General features: G+C 45.3%; 1 protein-coding gene, 1 long non-coding RNA gene and 2 other non-coding genes across 8 annotated transcripts in view; 1 reads left to right on the top strand and 3 right to left on the bottom strand.

Annotated features, from left to right (window-relative positions):
• The window catches only part of EPB41L4A (erythrocyte membrane protein band 4.1 like 4A), a 222,772-nt gene extending 218,652 nt beyond the window's left edge, over positions 1 to 4,120 (top strand). For all 3 annotated transcript variants that reach the window (XM_073344691.1, XM_073344692.2, XM_073344693.1), the window contains one exon: positions 2,207 to 4,120. In XM_073344691.1, coding sequence (XP_073200792.1) covers positions 2,207 to 2,335 — 129 coding nt within the window. In that variant the 3' untranslated portion in view covers positions 2,336 to 4,120. The remainder of the gene's footprint in view (positions 1 to 2,206) is intronic.
• LOC140911501 (uncharacterized) lies at positions 1,967 to 18,448 on the bottom strand. 3 transcript variants are annotated; one of them, XR_012158998.2, is made up of 5 exons: positions 18,325 to 18,448; positions 17,135 to 17,219; positions 16,500 to 16,564; positions 15,381 to 15,456; positions 1,967 to 2,115 (listed from the first exon to the last, which is right to left on the bottom strand). It is a non-coding gene; the product is annotated as an uncharacterized LOC140911501 (long non-coding RNA). The 3 variants fall into 3 exon arrangements; XR_012158997.2 differs by lacking the exon at positions 1,967 to 2,115 and having other exon boundaries at positions 15,224 to 15,456; positions 18,325 to 18,444; XR_012158999.2 differs by lacking the exons at positions 1,967 to 2,115; positions 18,325 to 18,448 and adding an exon at positions 17,828 to 18,260 and having other exon boundaries at positions 15,224 to 15,456.
• On the bottom strand, positions 15,721 to 15,854 carry LOC140912178 (small nucleolar RNA SNORA13). The gene has a single exon (XR_012159256.1). It is a non-coding gene; the product is annotated as a small nucleolar RNA SNORA13 (small nucleolar RNA).
• Positions 16,851 to 16,982, bottom strand: LOC140912177 (small nucleolar RNA SNORA13). Its single transcript, XR_012159255.1, has one exon. It is a non-coding gene; the product is annotated as a small nucleolar RNA SNORA13 (small nucleolar RNA).
• Positions 18,449 to 23,253: the final 4,805 nt, after the last annotated feature.

Below are 23,253 nucleotides of genomic sequence, written 5' to 3'. Positions count from 1 at the left end.
CCTTAGAAAGGTAGGAGCCACTTCCTCTGTGATTCCCACTAACAGTCACTGTCTGTACCAACATCAGTTTGTTGGGAGTTTTTTTTCAGCAATGCTACAGGATTTCTAGGAACCAAGGAAAAGCTTTGCTACCCTGATAGCATATTTTGGAAAATGGGGTACACTCATGCAGGTGTAGTCGGCTTGATTATTTAGCGGATTTCTAAACCTTTTGCTTCCCTGGCAAACCATTTCTTACCTGACATTGTTTCAGTTTTGTGTGGCTTATGGTGCTTTTGTTGCTGTTGCTGGAGGTGAGGAAGGCATCTCTGGCCCAGCATGTTCAGTGAACAGTAACACTGTTTTTGACTTTTAACTTTTTAGAACTTAGTTTATTTTTCTTGCTAAAAATATCTATCTTCACATGGATGGACTCAGTTATGTAGGAAGCTAAGTCAGAGCACTTTGAAATGCAATACTCAGACTTTCCCCTAGATTCTGAAAGTCATGCTAAATGAGAAGAGCAGCTCTTCACACCATAGGTGCCGACTCCGTGGGTGCTCCGGGGCTGGAGCATCCATGGGGAAAAATTGGTGGCTGCTCCGCACCCACCAACAGGCAAGCTCTCCACCCCGCCCCCCTCCCCAGCTCGCCTCTGCCTCCTCCCCTGAGCATGCCGCGTCCCTGCTTCTCCTCCCAGTGCTTGCCGCCACAAAACAGCTGTTCCATGGCGTAACAAGCTGTGGGAGGGAAGGGAGAGGGGCGGGAACGCGGCGCACTCAGGAGAGGAGGCAAAGAAGAGGCGGGGCCGGGGCAGGGATTTGGGGAAGGAGTCCAGTAGGGGCAGGGAAGGGGCAGACTTGGGGTGGGGACTTTTGGGAAGGGATTGGAATGGGGGCGGGGCAGGAGGGGGCAGGGCAGGGGTGGAGTTGGGGGGTGGGGCGTGAGCACCCACTGGCACCAGGAGAAGTTGGCACCTATGCTTCACACTAATTAATGTCTCTTTCCTGTATGGCGATTCATATGATCACCGAGGCTCACAGTACATCCACTGCATTATAATATGGAATACAGATATTACAAGTGAGATTAATGCATGCAGCAATTTACAAGCATTCACAGCTTCACACACTAAATGCCAAACAGATTCCAGCTATGTGTCTGTTGAGACATGGGGACCTTGGCATGAGCTGGCACCTGGCCTGCCAGCGTCACAGTGGGTTGTGTTTTTTTTTAACATCTCATCTGGCTAAACAATGTTTAAAAAGATTGATTTTTCTTAATAAGAATTAAGAACAGTTCAACAATAGGTATGAATTCTTCACAGGGTAAATATTAACCTTGCAGGATTGAGTCCTTAAGGAATAATGAGAATTTCAGATTTATTTTTTGCATACTCAGGAATTTAGTATGTTGACTTGTTTACACTCTGATCTAAGAGTGTTTGGTTTGAATCTGTTGTCCTGGAAGGAGTTAGCAGCACTGCGGTGTCCCACATCAGTTAAACAAGCACTGCCAGGTCATTTATGCCTAACGAATGCATGTTTTTAATAATTGGCCAAATAGCAAATAACTTAGTCTTGGTATTTGCTGAATATAGACTATGAATCCAAACAACTGCAAGGGACAACAGATAGGGGTGAGGGAAGGGATCAGGCAAGCAGGAACAAGCATGTAATGGGTGTCTGCAACAGGGAGGGGCGGCAGAAGTATCCTGGCCTGGGCCAAAGGAGAGAAAAGGAAAGTAGTTTTGGTGTGTGATCAAATGCAAATATTCTCCTACAATGCTGGTATAAGTAAGTGAATCAGAGTTGTCACATCCTTAAGCCTACATTTCACCTGCCTTTGAAGTAAGCAAATATCCATCCCATTCTGCTAAATGTTGATGGATCATTTATATCTGATTGCCAATTGTAACAATTCACTGTTTTCTTGGAGTCACTGTACAAAGAAACATCATAGCATTTTTGAAAGGAACACTAAATAATTCAACCAGTTCTATTTTTAATATTTAAGCCCCAGTCCTGCATAAGGATCCAGTGCTTGGTCCTTGTGCTCTTGAGGAATTCCATTGACTCCAACACGACTCTGAGGGGCTCTAGAGTAGCAGATCCCAGTGCAGGATTGAGGCTAAGCCTGTAGCAAAGGAAGAGATGAAGGAAGTAATATTTTAATTTTTCATTATATTTTCAACAGTGTATTTTTAATTTGTCTTTGTTCTCTTCAGAGGCGAAATGGGTCCAAAGATAGCCTGATAGAAGAAAAATCTCAGATATCCACTAACAGCCTGGATGGAAAACACACTGCAAAGACAATAAAAACTGTATATGCATCACGCCTCAAGATAGAGACTTGATTGCCATAACTGAGGACGGTGAATGGATTCTGTTCCTTTGAAACTGGGAATTACACAACAGTTCAGATACTCTTTAGCTGTAAAATATTTCTTTGTCACAAGGAAAGAAGAAAAATGTAAACTGGAGTGGTGGTAATTTTCTTAAATTAAAAACTCCAACCTGCTTGCCCTGAAGGGCGATCACTGTTTTCATCACTGGTTCCAATTACAGTTGCTTACTTGATTGCAAAGAAGTTGACTGGTTAGACAGTTGGAAGGAAAAGTGTTAATACAATTCAACAATTGCCAGATACTATATTTTCAAAAGAGGAACAGAGGAATTGTCATGACAGATCAGACCTTGGTCTAATTAATTCAGTTGCCTGTCTCCAAGAGGCCAAGACCAGATGCTTTAGAGGAAGCAGTAAAGCCTTCATAATATTCTTGGCCAATTGTGCAATACTATATAATAGTGAGGAAATCTCTTCCTGACTCCATCTGATGATCAGCTTTATACCCTGAAACATAATAGCTCTTATGTTTATTTTAGCCTAATGCAACTGCAGACACTGTTCTTGTTCATATAAATGTTGAATCCATGTTTAGATAATTGCCACAATCGTATCTTGTGGCATTGAGTGTCATGTAAAAATGGATTTCCTTTCACCAATTTTAAATGTGTTGCCTTTTAATTTTAAATATCCTCTTGTATTGAGACAGTACTTGATTAGCCTTCTCTGTACTATTGACTATTTTATATACCCCTACCACATATCCTCTTAATTTTGGCCCTTGAAAACTACAGTGAAAAATGTCTTGAATGGCCCAAAGGCCAGTGTAATAAGATTGCCTAGTACACACAGACTATAAATGCTGTCTGGACAAAATTGTACTATAAATCTTGGAAACACTTCAAAGTGGCTACCTAAGATGGGGTTGGCTAACAGAGTTGGTTCTTTGGCGCAGGTTTCATTGACCTAGTCTTTTTAAGCTCTTCTCGAATGAAATCCCCCAATAATTTGAATAATTTGCAGTGCCCTTCTCTGGACCGTTTCTTCTGCTCACTCATTTCTGAGATGAGATGACCAAAACTGAATGCAATATGCAAAGTGAAGACAATATCACTGAATTATCTAGTGGCATCTTTTACTCTATATTCCCTTTGTAAAACAGTGTAACATCTTGCTTTTTTGACTGCTGTTGCACATTAAGCATATTATCTTCAATGAGCTGTTCTCACTGATGCCTGGATCTTCTGCTAGCAGGTTACGTCTAATTTAGAATCCATCATTGATTCTTTGAATGTGCTTTACCTTGCACTTGTCTACATTGAATTTCATCTACTATTGTGCTAACCAGTTTCCTGTGTCAGCTAGGCTGTTATGGAGTCAAGCAAAATCCTGCCCAGGCCTGTAAGTAATTTTGCACTGAGTATATATTTGCCACCCCACTAACAACAGTCTGGCAGAGGTTGACTAACCACATTGTACACTACTTGTTCTTCTACAGTTTGCTCAGACAGTCTACTCTTCCATACTGATAAGTGGCTATTTAGCCCTACCTTTCTATGCTATTGTTTAAATCAGTTTTTAATCTATAACAGGCCTTTACCTCTTATCCTGCACTTACCAAATTTCCTCAAGCGCCTCTTGAGAGGGACTTCATAAGAAGGCTTGGGAAAGACTAACTTTAATCTGTCAAGAGACAAGGCGGATGAGGTAATATCTTTTACTGGACTAACTTCTGTTGGTGAAAGAGATGAGTTTTTGAGGTACAAAAAGAAAAGGAGTACTTGTGGCACCTTAGAGACTAACCAGGTGCCACAAGTACTCCTTTTCTTTTTGCGAATACAGACTAACACGGCTGCTACTCTGAAACCTGAGGTACAAAGACTCCCATAGTATGTCCTCTCCATTCACCAAAAGGAGAGTGAGTGGTGCATCATGGGAAATATAGTCCAGCCAGAAAGCCTGCCACAGAGGACAATGGGAGTACAAGGCCCCTAAACTACAATTCCTGGTGCAATGCATTGTGGCATCAGTTTGAATTAGAAATGTTATAATCTTTTAGCAAAATATTTTGGCCAAAAATGGAAACTTTCAGGGGCCAGGGGGGAAGGGAAGAGAAGATCCTCTTTTCTGACCAGATTTAATATTTGTAGATTCTTAATTCTTAGTTCCTTTAGAATGATTAATGCCATCCAGTGCAATATTGTTTGTACTGTGTCAATCCTAATGAGGATCAGATTCACTTTGTGGTAAGTACTATACCATCACACAATCACTACTCCCATAGAATTTCAGTCAAATCTGCTACTAATTTTTCCCCAGTATTTCTATATTTGACTTCACCTTCACTACCTGTGAACAGTAATCCCGGGATAAATATTACCAGTCCCCAGTATTTTTTTGCAAGTGCAAAATAACAAAAAAATTAAACAAAAAACAGCCTGTAAAATAAAAATGGAAAATCCCGCAGCGGTTTTAACTGTCCTGTGGGACTGGACCCAGCCCTCCCACTCTGGGCGTTGTGACCTGTGGTTTGACTCTCTGCCATTTGGCTCAGTTGCTGCCCTCTTGCCCCCCACTATCAGAGGGGCAGCCAGGCCAAACCTAAGTGGTGATGTGACCCTAAGTGCCAGGGCACAATGCCCAGAGCAGAGCTTGGCCCACCCCAGAGGAAAGGAGCCGCCGGCTGCATGCAGGGCGGGCTCACTCTGCAATCTCTCTCCCCCCCCCCTTCCCCCCCAGGCTTCCCACAGTAAAATGAAATTCCCCCAAAACCCTGCAAAGTTATAAAAATAATAATTCACAGGGCTCTAAATATTCTCTCTTCCTTTGTAGTGAAGACTAATATAAAAGCACGATTTAGTTCCCCTGCAGTTTCCTTATGCTTTTTGAACCTCATTTAGACTGGCAGTCACATAGAATTGGGCTAAAAAGTTTTTAAACGTGGCTCAGCTTTGTTTACACTGCCTGGTCCAACTGTTTTTATTTGGTCCAACTGTTTTTAAAGGCTGTTTAACAAGATCTCTCACTGTTGCAATCTGCTTCTTTGGCAATACAGATGGAGACAGTCATTGTTCTGTTTTACATTCTGATGGCCTACAGGACCCAATACCACTGTCAGCATACTACTTTTCTGATGAATCAAATAACTACATTACAAAAAAATCCCCGTTCTTGAAGTTTTGTGTCATAGTACCACCTCTTAGAATGCTCCAAGGATATCAAAATTATGTTATGACTAACCCTACTTAATCCTGAGTAACACACAGGAATTAATTCAGGAATGTACTGTAAATCAAGGTACACCTCGCCTCTTGTTTGTTCAAGAATAAGCTGTTCCAAGGAGCAATTCTCCACAACGTGTTTGCAGTGATGTTTATTCATTGCCCATTATTACTGGTATTTTGTTACTTCCCTGATGTTTCTCAACATTCTGACTTCTTTACTGAGATATAGTCTGGTAAAACATCCCTATTACTATACAGTACTTGTACTTTTATGACCTGAATTTTGTATCTGCACACATTTCACATCCTGGCACTCTTCACAGTCTATGGAATTCTGTGTGTACAAAGCTATTCCCACACATTTGACCTACTCTCTCTTTCTTGTCTAGTGTAATTTATGGGTTTTGTATAGTTTCTAAGCACTCACAGCAAGAAATTGTGGTATTTCATTTATTCTACTACGTGTCAGAAATGCTAGGCTGTCTGCCTCTGCTATTTTTTCATTTATGCTTCTTGGTAGTTGTAGTCTCATTTATAAGGTGTGCATATTATTATGTACCTCATTTTTGACTGAAGATTGTTTCAACTGTACTTCTAATGTACCTAACAGGTTTTAATGTGTACCATGTTTACTTCTCATTAGCTGCCATCTTAGTCATAGCTTGTTTTAAATAATCCTTTAAAACCTAGCTAACTTTATGTGCTGGCAGTCTTCTTCCTTTTGGATAAAGAGGAAATTACAGTTAGTATGCCACTCTGTATATCCATGTAGCTCTTATTCAGATTCTTAATCTGCAACTCTTATTTAGGCTAATCTCTTTGTATTGTTGGGCTCTTGGCCCCAAAAACATTACATCATTTTTTCTGTTCAATATCCAAACAAGCCAACCATCTCTGTACAGTTGAACTCAGATGCAAATCAAGATGGAGTGAATTTTAATTCCTTCATGATTTCAGGACAACTTTTACTATAAAGCTAATGATAAAGATGGCTGTTTTAAAAAACATGCAAGATCTCAGATCAAACTGTGAAGTATATACTGTATGTATACAAAGTTAAAAATTATCCATGAAACAGCTGTGTGCTTTATTTTAAATTGAGTTGATAGGTGGCAGTGTCAAAACTTATGTCCAGATTATTTAAAATCAAGTAAACCTGTTAACTTTTATGGTAAATTTTGTGCTTGCATGTTGCGTATATTATTTGCACTACATGAGAAGAAAATCACTGACTAATTTGATGGTAACATCTGTGTAATGCCAACTAAAAATCAACTTGGGGATATAACTTCACCAGAGAAAATGTATTCCATAGTAGCTGAAAGTGGTGCCTGTAAATGTTTTTACACTCTTACAATGAAGTTTCCATTGCTTAAACAGCATCGAACTATCTTCCCAATGCAGAAAGAATGGTCTAAAATATAATATATGTGATTTTTCATAAATCAAGCTGCTTGGCTTTCTTTGGTAAATCAAGGACATATCTCCTTAAGACTCTGGCCCCTAATTCCTTCCTACATCCATTTCCTTGATAGCTAATACAGTGAAAGGAAATCACCACCCTTCCACACAAACATTTCCATGGGCTTCAGTTCTTGTGAGAATTTGAAGAAATATAATGTGATCTGATAGATTACTGTGTGGTACCCTTCTCCTCTGATTAACATACAATAGTGTGATTTTTCAATTCTACATATACATAACCAGCCAAACAATACTATAATCCATCCAATAGCTATGTTAAGTATGTTTGGGCTAGTCAGGACTGGTCGTCAAGCTATTTGAGTAATTTACATAGATTGAATTTCTGAATGTAAATTACTTGCCTGTTAATTGTGGGCTTGACCTTAATGAAAAACACAGGCCTTCACCTCTATACTTAAATGTTCAGGATTATCAGAGAAGCTCGAGTCATCACTAGAGAATCACCACAAGAGTTTGGGACACCACGGGGCAGTATCAGAAAATTAAACCAGCGTAAAATAACTTCAAACTGCTCCTAATGAGGCAGGCCAAAAAACCAATGCTCCTTAAGCCTAGCTGTAATTGAACACAACAGGCATGTTCTCCTTTTTCCTCCCGTATTTCTTGTGTAGTAACCTTACCCGCTATGGTGGGGAGGTATAACCCACTTAGAACAGATTAGGCAATTGCCTTCCCCATGAGAATTAAAAGGAAGAGATTTTCCACAACTTGAAGAACAGTGAATAGGCACTAGAGAAATTATCACCATTACAAGCAATTAGTGACTTTGCTGAATGGGTTTTACACCTGAGTCCTGACAATGTAACAATCTGAATGATGATTTTAAGTACAGCTAAATACAAAAAATATTCTTTTATTTCCCTTACAATAGTGGCTTTGGCAAGGTGCCATCCAAATGAATGGTGAGATGTCTTCAGGTATCAGAATGTATTTACTCCCGTTTGGCTGATAAGCAGAATAGGCTGAATGAGAGAATACTTGTCACAACACAAACTGGTATACATGGTAAGATCACTGAGCAAGCTCTCTGCAGGTCATGAGACTCTGGACAGTACAAAGAACAATAATTTGCTGTAAGAAAGAAAATGTCATCCACTAATCTATATTGACTGTTTTCATTTATTAATTACATTACTACTATTACTACATTATTAAGTCTACCTTCAATCAAGTTACACTGGCTTGAAAAAATATTGTATGTGGTTTGTTGGTATTAAGACTATGAATCCAAATGAGAACTAGAAGAACAAAGGTGGTGAGATAGTGTTGTTTTACTGAGCCCTCTCCTTCTCCTGGGGTTCTCAGCCTTTTCGATACCAGGCTCCCTCGTCCATCAAACAATGGGGGAAGGGCAAGGTAGTTGTGACTTCCAGCCATATGGCTGCAACATCCAGGTTAGGAATTCTTGCCCTAGACATTAAAATACACTTTTGTCCACTCAGGATTTTTCAGATGGCTGCTGAAGACCATTTCTCCTCCACTGCCCACTTTTTAAAAGTTAATGTCAGATCCTAGGGAGCCTGTAAGAGTAAACTGACAGATCAAGTAGAAGGAAAAGGCCATGCCCTTTCAGAAGTCAGGCTTACCAGACAACAGGCTTTAGAAAGTTTGACTATTTCAGGCTAGGGGGTAGTCCAGCTGGTTTACTCACTGATAGAGTGGAGCCCTAACTATTAGTATCCTATTAGCTGCACTTATCTTGCAGGTGCTGCTTCTCCTCTTACTGAGTAGGAAGAGCTTGTATTTTTTAGGGTCCCAGCCTTCTCCCACTCCTGCATGGTTTGCAAAAGCATGTTTCCTCAGTGAGAGGAAAGGCAACAGCAGAGAAAGGTGTACTGTGAACCGTACCGGTGTAAGAAATGTTACTTGAAAGATCCTGCAAAGATAAAATCTGTGGGGACATAGAAGTACAGACTTGAAAAAGCGTATTTACTACAGCGAAGATGACTTCAAGGACAAAAGTTCACTAAGTACTCAGGGAACTGGTACTAGAGTGAGCAATGGATGAAAGAAACAGTACATACTACCACAAAAGGGAACTTCAGTCTTGTTATATAGCTCCCAGATCAAGAAGAGAAAAGGCCACATAAATAACTACTCCATATATCTTTTTTCTTACCATGTTTGTTGTGAGCAGGTCATCCTGATCCACTCGTGAGGACTTGGTAACGCATCCTGACATTGCTTCCAAGGTCAGGCCACCCAAATCAAAAAAGAAAAGGAACACCCTTGGACATGCATTTAGGCAAGGCTCTCTAGTAATAGCATTGTCAAGCTTGCTAGTAGGAAAAGACACGAAATGGAGTGACCATTTTAAAGGCTTTCAGTCTGCCTGAAAGAAAAGTGCCTTTTGATGTCATACATAAGGAATGGACATGAGAAGAATGCTGGCAGGCTCAGAGACTCACAAAGTTGAGCGTATCAACACCATATTAGAGAGGCATTCCCAATTAATCCACAGCATCACTTTTTTCTTGTAAAGTCTACTGTAAGGTTGGGTCAGTCAATAGGGGCCTGAAGCTCATTCTGAGTTGAAGTCCCCAGGAAAGTTACCTTAAATGTTGAAATACTTAAGCTCACAAAAATAGATCAACAAAGCGGATAGCTCCTTTTGAACAAGAAACACATTAGTGTCCCAAACAAGAAAACGGCTTTCCCCCCTTTCCTGAGTTTTCAGAAGTTTTAACCCTTGTAACAATCCAGAGACAAGAGGCTGCAGAAACACTGGTCTAACCTGTTATGACAAAGCAACATGATCTGCTTGGGGGGCAGAGGAATGATACAAGGCACCTTCTCACACTGACGGAAAAAGTTGAAACCTGAGAGAGTGGTTGTAAAGGTGTATCTAATTTTCCCTCCACTGGATGAAAAAATCATTCCTTGCTAACACTGTTTTTCTGAGAATAAGCAGAATGATAAATTCTTATTCAGGTGGATGGAGAAGAAATACATTCTGATGTCCCCAATGGATAATTCCTGATCTATAAAACTACCTGTGAGAATGTCTTAGCTAGAGTGAGAACAAAGCTGGCAGCAGAATATCAGCAAGGGAGAATCAAGGCACAGAGAACATTGCTAATATACTAAGAGAAGTGCCTACATTTGAAGCCAGGTAAGGGTTGCAAAATAGCAGCACAAAAGTAGAGGCTTTACTAATGTGGATAACTACCATAAAGAAAAGTTACATTAATGAAAGGCCACCTTTAGAACCTAATGAAGAGCTGGTTCAATAGCCAATGAAGCTAAGTCCATGTCTACATTACAGAGTTAAGTTGACTTAAGTTATGTCAATGATCATAAGTAGCTTTAATAACATCAATCAACAACATCAATGCTCCTTGTGTCGGCTGAGTGCGTCCACAGTCGTTGCTCTTGCATTGACAGTGTTGCATTTTAGGTAGCTATCCCACTGTGCAATTTATCACCCTCTGCTGCTAGGAAGAGTTCACAGTGCATCATGGGGACGTGCTCGTCCTCCAGAGATGCAGGTCTTTCCATCCCATCGTTCCATGAGCTTCCTACTTTATTTCATGCCGTTTTTCTTCAACAGCCCTTGTAAACTGCGTGCCCACCCTCTCTGCCTAACAGCATGGACCCTGAGCTACTGACTAATCTGGTGACGAGCGTTATGAACACAATGCAGCTGGTCCTGCAGTATTTCAGGAGATGCGAAACAGAGTGAATCTGTAATGCCTGCCCTGCTGTCTGCCATGGAAGCAAATTATTCAAGATTGCTGCTGGCATTCACGAAATAGTTGGTCATGGTGGACCATCGGTCCTGGGCTCAGGAAACAAGCACTGAATGGTGGGATCACATCGCGATGCATGTATGGGATGGCTGAAAAACTTTCGGATGCGCAAATACACCATCTTGGAACTGTGTGCAGAGCTCACCTCAATTCTGTGGCACAAGGACACCAGAAAAAAACCTTTCCGTAACTACTACTGTTAGAGATCTGTTGTTCATGTCCATTCCTGGGTAGGTGTATGTGTGCTACGTGCACAGTCGCCAGAAGGTTTTTCCCAAAGTGATATCCATCGAGTTGGCTCCAGGACCCCCTGGAGTCACGCCCTCATGGTGCTTTATATAGGAGCCTGCCAACCCACCACACCCTCAGTTCCTTCTTGCCGGTAACTCCAACAAAGGGGTAGGAAGGCAGGTTTTGGAATGGACATGAGCAACACATCTCGAAGAACAAGAGTTACAGAAAGGTTACTAACCGCTTTTTCTTCTTTGATTGCTTGCTGATGTCCATTCCTGTGTAGGTGACTCTCAAGCAGATGATGGAGGTGGGTTCAGATTTCAGTGGCAAGTGGGAGCATAGCTCTGCCAAAATAGCATCATCTCTAGCCAGCTGTGTGATGGCGTAGTGGGTTGTGAAGGTGTGGACTAAAGACCATCTTGCCGCTCTACAGATATCATTGACGGAAACCTGTGCCCCGAATGCCGCAGAAGGCCCTCGTGACATGTGCTCTCAGTGCCAGAGCAGGGACTTTCGCCAGATCATAGCATGTGTAAATACAAGAAGTAATCCATGAAGAAATTCTTTGGGCCAAGACTGGGAGGCCCTTTATCCTGTCTGCCACAAAGAGCTGAGAAATCTTCCTAAAAGATCTGGTCCTATCTATGAAGAAGGCCAGCACCCGCCTGACATCTAGCGAGTGGAGCCTCTGCTCCTGGCTTTTGGCATGTGGCTTTGGGAACAAGACGAGAAGAAAAATGTCATGGTTGTTTGTGGAACTCAGACACCACCGCTGGGAGGAAAGCTGGGTGGGGCGCAGCTGCTCCTTGTCCTTGAAGAAGACCGTGTAGGGTGGTTCTGAAGTAAGGGCCCTGATTTCTGAGACCCTCTGGCTGAGGTAATGGCTACAAGGAAGGCCACTTTCCATGACAAGCAAAGCAAAGAGCATGTCACCAAGGATTCAAACGGTGCCCCTGAGAGACTTGAGAGAACCAAGTTAAGGTCCCAAGGTGGGATTGACTAGCTCACCTGCAGGTAGAGCCTGTCCAGTACTTTCAGAAAACAGCTACAATGCGCGTTAACGAAGATGGACTTACCGCTCACACCCGGATGGAATGCTGAACTAGCTGCCAGGAGCACCCTAATCCAAGACACCGACAGCCCTTGCAGTTTTAGATGTAACAAATAGTCCAGGATACACGGTATCGATGTTCGAGTGGGTAAGATCCCCTTCTGCCCTGCCCAGATTGAAAACCTTTTCCATTTTACCAGGTACGTGACCCTGGTGGATGGCTTTCTGCTCCCGAACAGAACCTCCTGAACCAGGCCTGAGCACACTAATTCCGAAGGGTTCAGTCATGGAGCTTCTAGGGCATCAAATGGAGGGACTCAAGGCTTGTATGAAGGCGACGTCCGTGTTCCTGGGAGATCTGGTCTGGAAGTAGCGGTAGGGTGATTGGTTTTCTGATTGAGAGCTCCAGGAGGGTGGTGGACCAATGTTGGTAGACAGGCTGGTGCTATCAGGATCAGACTCAATCCCTACCCCTTGAACTTCAGCAGGACCTTGTGTATAAGCAGAATAGATGGGAATGCATATGGTCCTTCCAGGGCAGAAGGAACGCATCTGCCTGCGATCCCAGACTGTGATCATGAAAGGAGCAGAACTGTAGACACTTCCTGTTGTGTTTTGTTGCAAACTGGTCTATCTGGGGAGTTCCACTGCAAAATGTACCTCACAACATCCGGGTGAATGGACCATTCATGATTGGCAAAGGACCTGCTGAGATAGGGCACTAACCCATTCTGGGCCCCTGGAATGTAGGAAGTCTTGAGGTGAATTGAGTAGGTTATGCAGAATTCTCACAGGCTTCCTGGCATAGGTGAAAGGAGCATGCTCCACCCTGTCTGTTGATATAGAACAGGGGTTCTCAAACTTCATTGCACCACAACCGCTCTTCTGACAAAGTTACATGACTCCTGGGGTTGGAGCTACCTGGGATGGAGGGTAAGGGGGCAGCAGGCCAAGCCCTGCCACCCCAACTGGGGGGAGAAGGGGCTGCAGCCAGAGCTCCATTGACCCAGGTGGGGGTGGAGCTCAGGCTTCAGCCCCAAGTCCCAGCAACTAATGCTGGCCCTGGCGACCCTATTAAAATGGGGTCCTGACCCAGTTTGGGAACCAGTGATATAGAACATCAGTCATGTTGTCTGTAAGCATCGACAGACATTTGTCTTACAGGTGGGGCTGGAACATTTGCCAAGCAAGATGCACTGCTCTGAGTTCTCTCACACTGATATGTAGCGAGAGCTCTTTCTGGAAGCAGAGGCCTTGAGTCCTGAGGGGCCCTAGGTGAGCTCCCTATCCCAGTTTGGAAGCACCAGAGACTAGACATTGATGGCTGTGGTCTCCAGAATGGAACACCAGCATATACCACCCCTGAGTCCAACCACCATAAGAGGGAATTGATCACCAAAGGAAGAAGTGTGACCACTCTGTCCAGGCAATCCTAGCCTGGTTGGTTCACTGTCACAAGCCAGGCCTGAAGCGGTCCGAGTTGCAGCCTCACATGCTTTACAATTTATGTACACAATGCCACGTGCCCCAGGAGCTTCAGGCAGGTCCTTGCAGTGGTGGTGGAATGTTTTCTGAGGCTCTCTCTGATTGAGCTCAGCGTCTAGAATCTGGCTTTTGGTAAGAAGGCTTTGGCCTGGACTGAGTAGAGGACCTCACCTGTGAACTCTATTCTTTGAATGTAGTGCTTGCTTCCTGAGCATTAATTGTACTAAGCAAGTATTCTTACCTACAGCCACTCTGTTTCAGTGTTAGCACTGAGGATGTATGTATGTCACAAATAGACTTGTTTAATAACCAGATATAAAACAAACTTTTGGTCAGTCTCGCAATTAGGGCTCTCACAGCTGGGTGTAACTCCAGCTTTCATTGAGAAACCAGTCCCTAGGGGTGGAGTGCACGGGGTACTGAGAAGGACCAGGAACCCACGAGGAATGCAGATGGGGAAGGTACATACCGGTGTACCTTCAGCACTGCAGAGTTCAAACTGCTGACCAGAGCAGTCATGAGCATTGTGGGATACCTCCTGGAGGCCAATTAGGGCATCTCCACTGAGGCTGCGTTGTTCTAACTACATTGCAAAAAGCTCTATGATGCTCATCGAGGTAGTTTTATTATGTCGGTATAGCAGGAGAGTTATATCAGCTGGAGGAGCATTTCAGTTTGTACACTTTCGCTGTTCTGCTGACAAAACTATGTAGTATAGACAAGTCCTAAGCCTCTGAGCGGAGTTCCTTTGCTTATCAAAGTTAAGGAAATGACATATTTGGAGATCATTTCTACTCAGCAGTAGGTGGCCCGCTGACAGCCAGTAGGGGGCCTGCACTGTGTTCCAATGTTGCTTCCCTCAGAGGTAGCAACCCTTAAGGGCTAGGGGAGTATCAATAGTCTTGCTCGAAGAATCAAAGACCCAGTAATGAGAATTCTGAACAGATGGTATCTCTGGAGAATTAATATAATCCCTAATATAATCCCCAAGTTTTCCATTGCATCCAATAATTACATCTTGCTTCACTAAGTTAGACTTGTCTAAGTCTTCCCTTGAGGCAAATTTGGAAATAAGACACACGGTTAACCATTACAGATTTGCCTGATCAAGAATGGAATTTTTGATTTCATAGTATTTAGAAATGGGAATTAAGTCACTTGATGGTACAATGAAAGCATAAGTCTTTCAGCCTGAATAGCGGTAGAAATTCCAACCACTAACTTCTGCATTGTGTATTTGGTTCTACTTTTAATAGGTGAAGGTATAGATTACAGCCTATGATTGATGGTGAAAGACACACTGATCTACTACATTCAGGTAACACTTGAATGTGTATAAGTGCAATTAAGCTTTATAAGCAATGCAACTTGGAAAGTGAAGATTTTCAAATGGAACAGCTGAACAATTTATATTTCCTCACACGATCAAAACCAAGGTACTTCTAGTCACTTCAAATGTTAAAAAAGTTTCCCCTATACTCTTGGCAATAACAATCACCATTTATTAGTTATTCTGGTTCAGTATTAATGGACTAACTTGATACTCACCCCAAATAAATACATGGTAGATGTACTAGTAAATCAGGATCAATATTTTATTTCTTCAGTATAAGAACTGATTTTAGTTAACTGAGAAGGTGGTACTTAGAAAAATTCAACAAATGCAGCAATTAAAAATATATAGTCTTTATTTTTTAGTACACAAGACCATTCCCTCACCACTGCCACATATAGTTAAAAGCTACTTGAGTCTTCTTGTGAACACACTTGTAATATGTTACCATGATTTTAAGATTTACAAATTCCATGTTTTTAAAATTCATCTACCTGTATATTTCTTCCAGAACATTCTTCTGGTGGAAGAAATGCTGCCGAACTTGAGCTGGTTCTGTAGAAATATTTACTGAAAAAAAATATTGAATATCAGATGAGATATGTTTAAATTATTCTTTAGCAATCTGCAAGATCCTCTAGGGTGGTAGAAAATAGCTTCACAAGCTCAGGTTTTGTTTCAGCTTTGAAACAGTTAAGTCTCTGCAAAGGCATTTTCAAAGTATCTTCAGAGGTTAATTCCTAAACCAAATTCCCTGCTCCATTAAGCAGGACTTCGGATCTATTTTAATTCCGAGCACCATTCTAAATTTAGTTACAATAGAAGCTGTCACAAAACTGTCCCTTATACAGCAGAATCATGGGAGAGATTAATTCCCAACATCAAATAATGCTGCAGAAGGACTTTTTTTATGCCTTTCTTGACACCACAAACATTAGTAACAAAAATGAATGGGCAACACAAAGGCAAGAATGCTATATATTCTTAAAAAATGCTTAGTTATAAGGTATGCCAGTTGAACTAGCCTTAGTCAAGAAATATAAAAATGTTATACTGGAAGTTATAGGAAGAAAAGTACTTTTAAAAAAATTTTGTGCCTGTTATTTGTAGTGTTATTTAAGTAGTTTAATGCAAATAAGAACAAGAGAACTAAAAAAATTCGCTTCCAGCGGAAACTAGAAAAAGCTATTATGATTCACTTCTGACTGCTGCAATTTAGCTTTGGGGCAATAGGCCAGACAACTGCCTGAAGTTTGATTAGCTTATGACATTGTGCACCAATATTCTGCAACTAATTTCAGTTTTGGAAGATACTTATGAACATTTAATAAGTAAAAATAAGTTAGATGATCCTTGGACACTGGAGCATTCTGCGTGACCTTAGAAGCTAAATAACCAATTAAGCATTACAAAAAAAAAAAAAAAAAATCACAGATTTAGAGTTCCGTAGAGTAAAAGTGTTCACCAAACTTTAAATAGCCATAACAATCTGCTAGCAAATAATCAGCGTTTATGGAATAACACTTAAAGGTACTACCCGTATACAAATGGAACCTTTCACTTTAACCAACGTAGACAATGAATTCAAAAGCACACACACATTTCTATCTTACCATAGTATACAAGGCCGTATGTACAGAAACTGTAGTCTTCTATTCATTCAGACTCATTTTCTCCACTGAACAGAAACAAATACAAGTTAGTACAATGAACATGTATGTATTTTTCCAACCCCACCCATCACCACTTTCTTGGATTTTTTTATCAAAATTCTGGCAAGCTCCAAGAGATTAATTTGATGTCCATTATAATGATAAGAAAAACAATACTGAAGGGAGGATATAGTGGGGGCGGGTGAGGTTGTGTGGCCCACAATGTGCAGGATGTCATACTACTACTAAAGGATCATGACAGTCTCTTCTGACCTTAAAGGCTGCTCATGCCTACCACTCAAACATCAACTTTTCTGTCCTTGCAGAATTGAAAAGAGAAAAGGTACATAACCATCTCCCACAACAATTTCAGCAAGAGTTCTTGTATGCCTTTTCTGACACCACGTTCACTATGAGAGATAGTGAATGGGTAACACAAAGGCAAATATTTAAATTTGTAAAGTGATCATTTCATTTCTCAGTGAAAAACCTAGCTTAACAGGATATAAACAAATGGTCACCTCCAAAAGACCAATTTAGAAGTAAATTTTTGAATTATATACAAATGTCAGGTATTCCATTAAAACTAATCATACCATTCAGGAACCGTCATATCAATTTCTCCTAAAGCGGTATTTGTCAACTAAGCAAAGTGCATCAATGGGCACTGTCTGCCTACATCTGAAAAACAGGAGAAAAAAAGATAAAATATAACAAATGTCAAACAGATCAATTTAAAGTCAAACTAGTCTTGTATATAAGTAAATTTTGTCCTTGATGCCGCTAGCTTCATAGGGCTCTTCTGGCAGCCAGTGAATATGTAGAAGACTCAGCCACATTTCACATTAGCCTTAGGAAGGAGGCTGCTCTACAAAACGGAAGGATTTCTCCCTCCTCCAAATTGTGTGATCTGCCCATGACTGACCATGCTGATTTAAAAGGTGCATCGTGCAGTGAAAAAAACAGTCCAAAACCAGAGCATTTTAAGGAATGTGAGCTATGGATGCAAAAAACCCAGTCTTCCAAAAGGTGTAGCCTTCACCTCTACAAAATTGGACAGATCTCCCAGTACCCCACCAAACCCCGGGTCGAGCACGTGCGATTTATCAGTCTACTCGTGGCTGTTCCCCAGGCAGCACGAGCACGCACGACCGAGACACCTAAGGCGGCGAGGAAGGGCTTGTGGCTTTCTTCACATCGCCTGCGTTAGTTACAAACCTGCACGTGCACCCCTCTCAAGCCAGGGAAAGCACGCGGAGCTGAGCAGCCATTGGGCCGGCAGCACGTACCAAAATCCACGCGGACCCGCCCGACGATGGCCGCTGGGACCCGCGCCCCAGTCACACGAGCGGCGGCGGCGGCGGCGGCTCCCCCCGCACGAGACAGGCTCAGCGGCACCAGCCCGCCAGTCACGCCGCTGCGACCCAACAGCTCCCCCGGGACACGCCTGGGCCTGCGGGGGCGGCCGTCTGAGGGGCCGAGCGGCCACAGCGCGGCCGGGCTGCGAGGGGCGCGAGCCGCTCCCTTTCCCTAGCGGACCGAGCCCACCGGCCTCGCGCCAGGCCAGCCACGGTCACGGGACGCGGAGTCTCGGCTGGAGGGGCGCGCGCTGGACGCACAGGGCGCGGGGGCTCGTGCACGGTGCTAGGCGCCGCGAGGCCCAGCCAGATCCCCCGCAACCCACATCACATGGCGCGTGAACCGCCTCCTCGCCCCGCCCCCCACTACAGACCCGGCTTCCCCGCCTCTGCTCGCGAACCCCGCGGCTCTGGCCCGGCCGGCTCACCAGGAGACCGCTGCTGTTCCCAAACCGACCGGCCCGGCGGCCGAGTAGCAACCATCCGGCACCTCCAGACCCATCCCGCCTGAGAGAGAGAGAGACTCCACCCCCCGCTCCCAGCAGGCCCCAAGCCGGACAAACCACTCCGCAGGGAGGGGCGGCGTGTACCACCGCGAGAGGGGGCCCGACGGTACCAAGCGCCTCGTACAGACAGGGGGGGGGAGGGGGAGGGGAGTGTACCACACCGGGAAGGGGGGCGGGGTTGTAGTAAATACGTTACTCCACCCCCCTGGAGGGGCCGGGCAGGAGCTCGGGCGAAGGAAAATTCTTCCCTTGACCTCGCTGCTGGGTCTCCGGGGGGGGGGTTAGGGCAACCTATGTCTGTGTCCGGCTTCAGAGCAGCAGCGTGTTAGTCTGTAGTCGCAAAAAGAAAAGGAGGACTTGGGGCACCTTAGAGACTAACAAGTGGGCTGTAGCTCAGGAAAGCTTATGCTCATATAAATGTGTTAGTCTCTGAGGTGCCCCAAGTCCTCCTTTTCTTTCTGTGTCTGTGTGGCACAGGCAGGACATTTCTCTCACAGCCTGAGCAACGTAGCCGGGTGGACCTAAGTTTTAGGTATAGACCAACGTGCTGCAATACAAACGCTCAATCCGTGCTGTTAAACCAATCACACGGTGACGCTCAGGTGGGGTTTCGGAGTCTGAGGGCTCCCCACTCAAGCTAGACGAATTTGAGAGGCGTTAATCTTAGGCCTTGTCTACACTGCCATTTTACAGCACTGCAATTGTCTTGCTCAGGGGTGTGAAAACACCCTCCTGAGCGCTGCCAGGTTCAGCGCTGTAAAGTGGCAGTGTAGACAGTGCACCAGTGCTGGGAGCCACTCCCCTCGTGGCGGGGGGTGGGGGGGCGGTTTTACAGTGCTGGGAGAGCTCTCTGCCAGCTCAGTGATGTGACTACACAAGCCACATGAAAGCACTGCCTTAGGGTACGTCTACACTGGCAGAGTTACAGCGCAGTGAGTTACAGCACAGCTCAGAAAGCGCTGAAGGGAAACCGTTGTTGTGTGTTCACACTGTCAGCTGCCTCCGCAATAGCGTCTCACTTGCGGCGCTATTCGGAGCGGTGCACTGTGGGCAGCTATCCCACAGAGCACCTCATTCTCTTCTGCCGCTAAGACTTGTAGGAAGGTGGAGGGGGTTGCAGGGCATCCTGGGTCCTGTGCCAATGCCCCGTGATGCATTGCTTCACATCCCAACAATCCCTGTGCTTCTGGCCACATTTGATACCATCTTTCAACCGTTTGTGTACTGCATGTCCTGCCTCTTCTGGCTGCAGGAATGGATCCCGAACTGCTGACCAGTATGCTGCTTGCTCTGACCAACACGTCACGAGTTATTCCTTAAACTACAAAGGCAAGAGGAGTGCGACATTGATCTCGCCTTGCATAGTAGCTACGACATGAGATTGCTTGTGGCATTCACGGAGGTGCTGATCACAGTGGAATGCCGCTTTTGGGCTCGGGAAACAAGCACTGAGTGGTGGGATCACATCGTGATGCACGTCTGGGATGATGAGCTGTGGCTGCAGAACTTTCAGATGAGGAAAGCCACATTCCTGGGACTGTGTGATGAGCTCAGGGGTGAAAGTAAGTTAAAGGACTTACCGGTACGCTGGAGTCCTGAGCAGGGGACGTGGCCTCAGCCGGAAGAGGCATGGCCTGAACCGGAAGAGGCGGGACCTTTAAATACCCGGGCCCTTTAAATCAAGATTTAAAGGCCTTGGGGCTCTGGCTGCGGTAGCGGGGGCGGGGAGCCCCAGGCTCTTTAAATCACCACCGGAGCTACCAGATGCAGAGGCGGCTGGGAGCCCCAGGGCAATTTAAAGGGCCCAGGGCTTTGGCCACCGCTACCACAATGGAGCTCCACGTCCTTTAAATCGCCGGAGTCCTAGGGGCTCCCAGCTGCTGCCGCTACCCCTGGGGAGCCCCTGGCCCTTTAAATCACTGCCGGAGCCCTGCCGCCACTACCCCAGGGCTCCAGCAGTGGGCTCAGGAGGCGATTTAAAAGGCCCGGGGCTCCGGCCGCTGCAGGGAGCCCTGGGCCCTTTAAATCTCCAGCCTGGGGAAGCTGGTCCAGTGCAGCACAGCATACCGGACTGGCTTACTTTCACCTCTGGATGAGCTCGCCCCAGCCCTGCGGTGCAAGGACAAGAAGGAGAGCTGCCCTGCCATTGGAGAAGCACATGGCAATTGCACAGTGGAAGCTGGCTACTCCAGACTGCTACCGATCAGTCGCTAACCAGTTCGGAGTGGGAAGGTTGACTGTTGGACTTGTGTTGATGGAAGTCTACAGAGCCATTAATTGCATCCTTCTCTGAAGGACCGTGACTCTGGGCAACGTGCGTGACATTGTGGATGGCTTTGCACAAATGAGCTTCCCTAACTGCGGAGTGGCAACAGATGGCACGCATATTCCAATTCTGGCACCAGACCACCTAGTACATTAATTGCAAGGGATATTTCTCAATGGTTCTCCAGGCACTTGTGGATCACTGTGGGCGTTTCACAGACATTAACACAGGCTGGTCTGGAAAGGTGCATGATGCACCCATCTTTCAGAACACTGGCCTGCTCAGGAAGCTGCAAGCAAGGACTTTCTTCCCGGACCAGAAGATCACTGCAGGGGAAGTCGAAATGCCCATTGTGATCCTGGGAGACCCCACCTCTTAATGCCATGGCTTATGAAGCCATACACAGGGCAACTTGACAGCAGAAACGAGTGGTTCAACAACAGGCTGAGCAAGTGCAGAATGACTGAGTGTGCTTTTGGCCATTTAAAAGCCCACTGGCACTGCCTCTATGGGAAGCTGGACCTGGCCAATGACAATATTCCTATGCTTATAACAGTGTGCTGTACGCTCCATAATACTTGTGAAGGGAAGAATGAAAGCTTCATTTAGGGGTGGACCACAGCGGCTCAGCGCCTGGAGGCTGAGTTTGAACAGCCAGAGACCAGGGCTATTACTGGGGCACAGTGCAGGGCCATAAGGATGAGGGATGCCTTGAGGCAGCATTTTGAAGCTGAAACCCACTAATATTTGTTGCTATGCTTAGGAGTGCAGTGCTTGTAATGCTGGCAGGTGATTATGTCCAGGGTTCATATCCAACCTTCTCCTTTGGAGTACAGTGCAGCAGGTACTGTGCTTCGGCAGCGCCTAACTACAGAGGAATGGTGTCACAGGGCACAGATTCACCGGCGGCGCCTCCTGCTGGTCATCTCAGGGAATTAGCATTCCAGCCTCCGGAGCACCCTCTTCAGGCCGGTGTCTTGCCTTGCTGCTGATTCCCGTGTCTCTCCCAGGACCCCAGTGCCCCTTTCACTGGGTGCTGCCCCCTGGCGGTGCCCCACAGTTCTGGGTCTCCCCCTCCCAGGGGAACCCCCCACCCACTATCCCTACCTCACCTCAGTTGTAGGCTCCTGCCAGTTACCATCTAGCCCCTGTAGCAGACTGCAGTATGAGCCACTCATCACAGGCAAGGTTAGATTTGGACCTGCTGCCTCTGTCTAACCTTGGGCTGTCCCCTGCAATCCCAGTACCTGTTGAGCCTAATGCTAGACTGCAGCCTGGGCTTTCCTGGCTGGAGCTCTCCAGGCCCTTCCCCAGCCCTCTCCAATCTAGGACTCTGCTTAGGTCCCTGCAGCCAGATCTCTCCCTCTCAGAAGCTAGAGAGAGTGTCTCTTCTGTTCCTGGCTTCCCTGGCTTTTATAAGGCCCGCTGGGTCTGTTTGGGGTGTGGCCCCCAGCTACCGCTGCTTTGCCAATCAGCCCCAGCCCTCTCCCAGAGCTATCTTAAACCCTTCTGGGCCCAAGCAGCTGTTTACCCCGCTACAGATGGGTGTTGAATGCAGTGGGTCGTGGGAGTCTGCAATACTGGACTATGAGGGGGGAGGAGTGGAATGCTGTGGGTATAGACTGGAGCCAGGAGGTTGATAAAAGTGCGTTGGTGGTGTCTGCGGGGAGCATGGGAAAGAGTTTTGTGATAGCGGCTGCAGGGGAGGGCAGGCATGGAGCTGCTTGGTTTGAAGAGCTAGCATTGCCTGGAGCATGTCTGCTTGGTGCTCCATAACATTTAAGAGCTGCTCTGTGGCTTCATTCTGGCATGCTGCGTTCTCCTTTCAGTTCTTCTTCTTGCTGTCCCACCATTCCTTCAATTCCTGTTTTTCGGCTGCGGAGTGCATCATAACATCACACAGAAAATCCTCCTGAGTTCTTGGTTGCTTTCTAATTCCGCACAGCTGTTCAGCCGCCGATAGAAAAGAGGGAGGCTGGGCTCCCAAGGTCATCTCTGTGAACTTTAAACACAGCATTTTATAGAAGCGGTATTGTTTGCAACACAGAGAACACTGATTCAGTGATTTAAAATACAGCCAGTACTCAGACACCTGTCACTAATTGGCTGATCCCAGGCAAGCACACATGAGCCACAAGACCCCCAAATGGCGCAGTGGCAGGGTAAATCACTCTTCCCAGACCTTGCTGTACACTGGGCATGTGGCTCTTGGGGAGAGCCAGACTGTAGTGGGGGCCTGATATGTCCCCACACTTTCCACAGGATGTGATCATTATGGAAGATATCTCGCTGGTGAGGGTCAGCAGGGAATCAAGGGAGCGTCTTCTCCAAGACTGCGGCTTCCGCCGTAGCCCCTATGCGGCTCGCCTATGTGCAGCAATGGTTCTCCCTGCACCACCACCACCCCCCATGATGGCACAGTGGCATGGGAAAGTTACCATTAATGGGGCAAGAAACAAAGCAGCTGTCCTGAAGAACCTGTGGCAATGGATTGCCCAGTATCTCCATGAGAGTTTCCTGGAGATCTCAGAGGGAGATTCCCATGAAGTGAGGGAGTCAAACAACAGCCTGTTCCCCTGCTCAGA

The sequence above is a fragment of the Lepidochelys kempii genome, chromosome 5 (assembly GCF_965140285.1).
Source record: "Lepidochelys kempii isolate rLepKem1 chromosome 5, rLepKem1.hap1, whole genome shotgun sequence".
Classification (NCBI taxonomy): domain Eukaryota; kingdom Metazoa; phylum Chordata; order Testudines; family Cheloniidae; genus Lepidochelys; species Lepidochelys kempii.
Note: the sequence above shows the minus strand (reverse complement) of the source record. Positions and strands in the feature narration are given on the sequence as shown.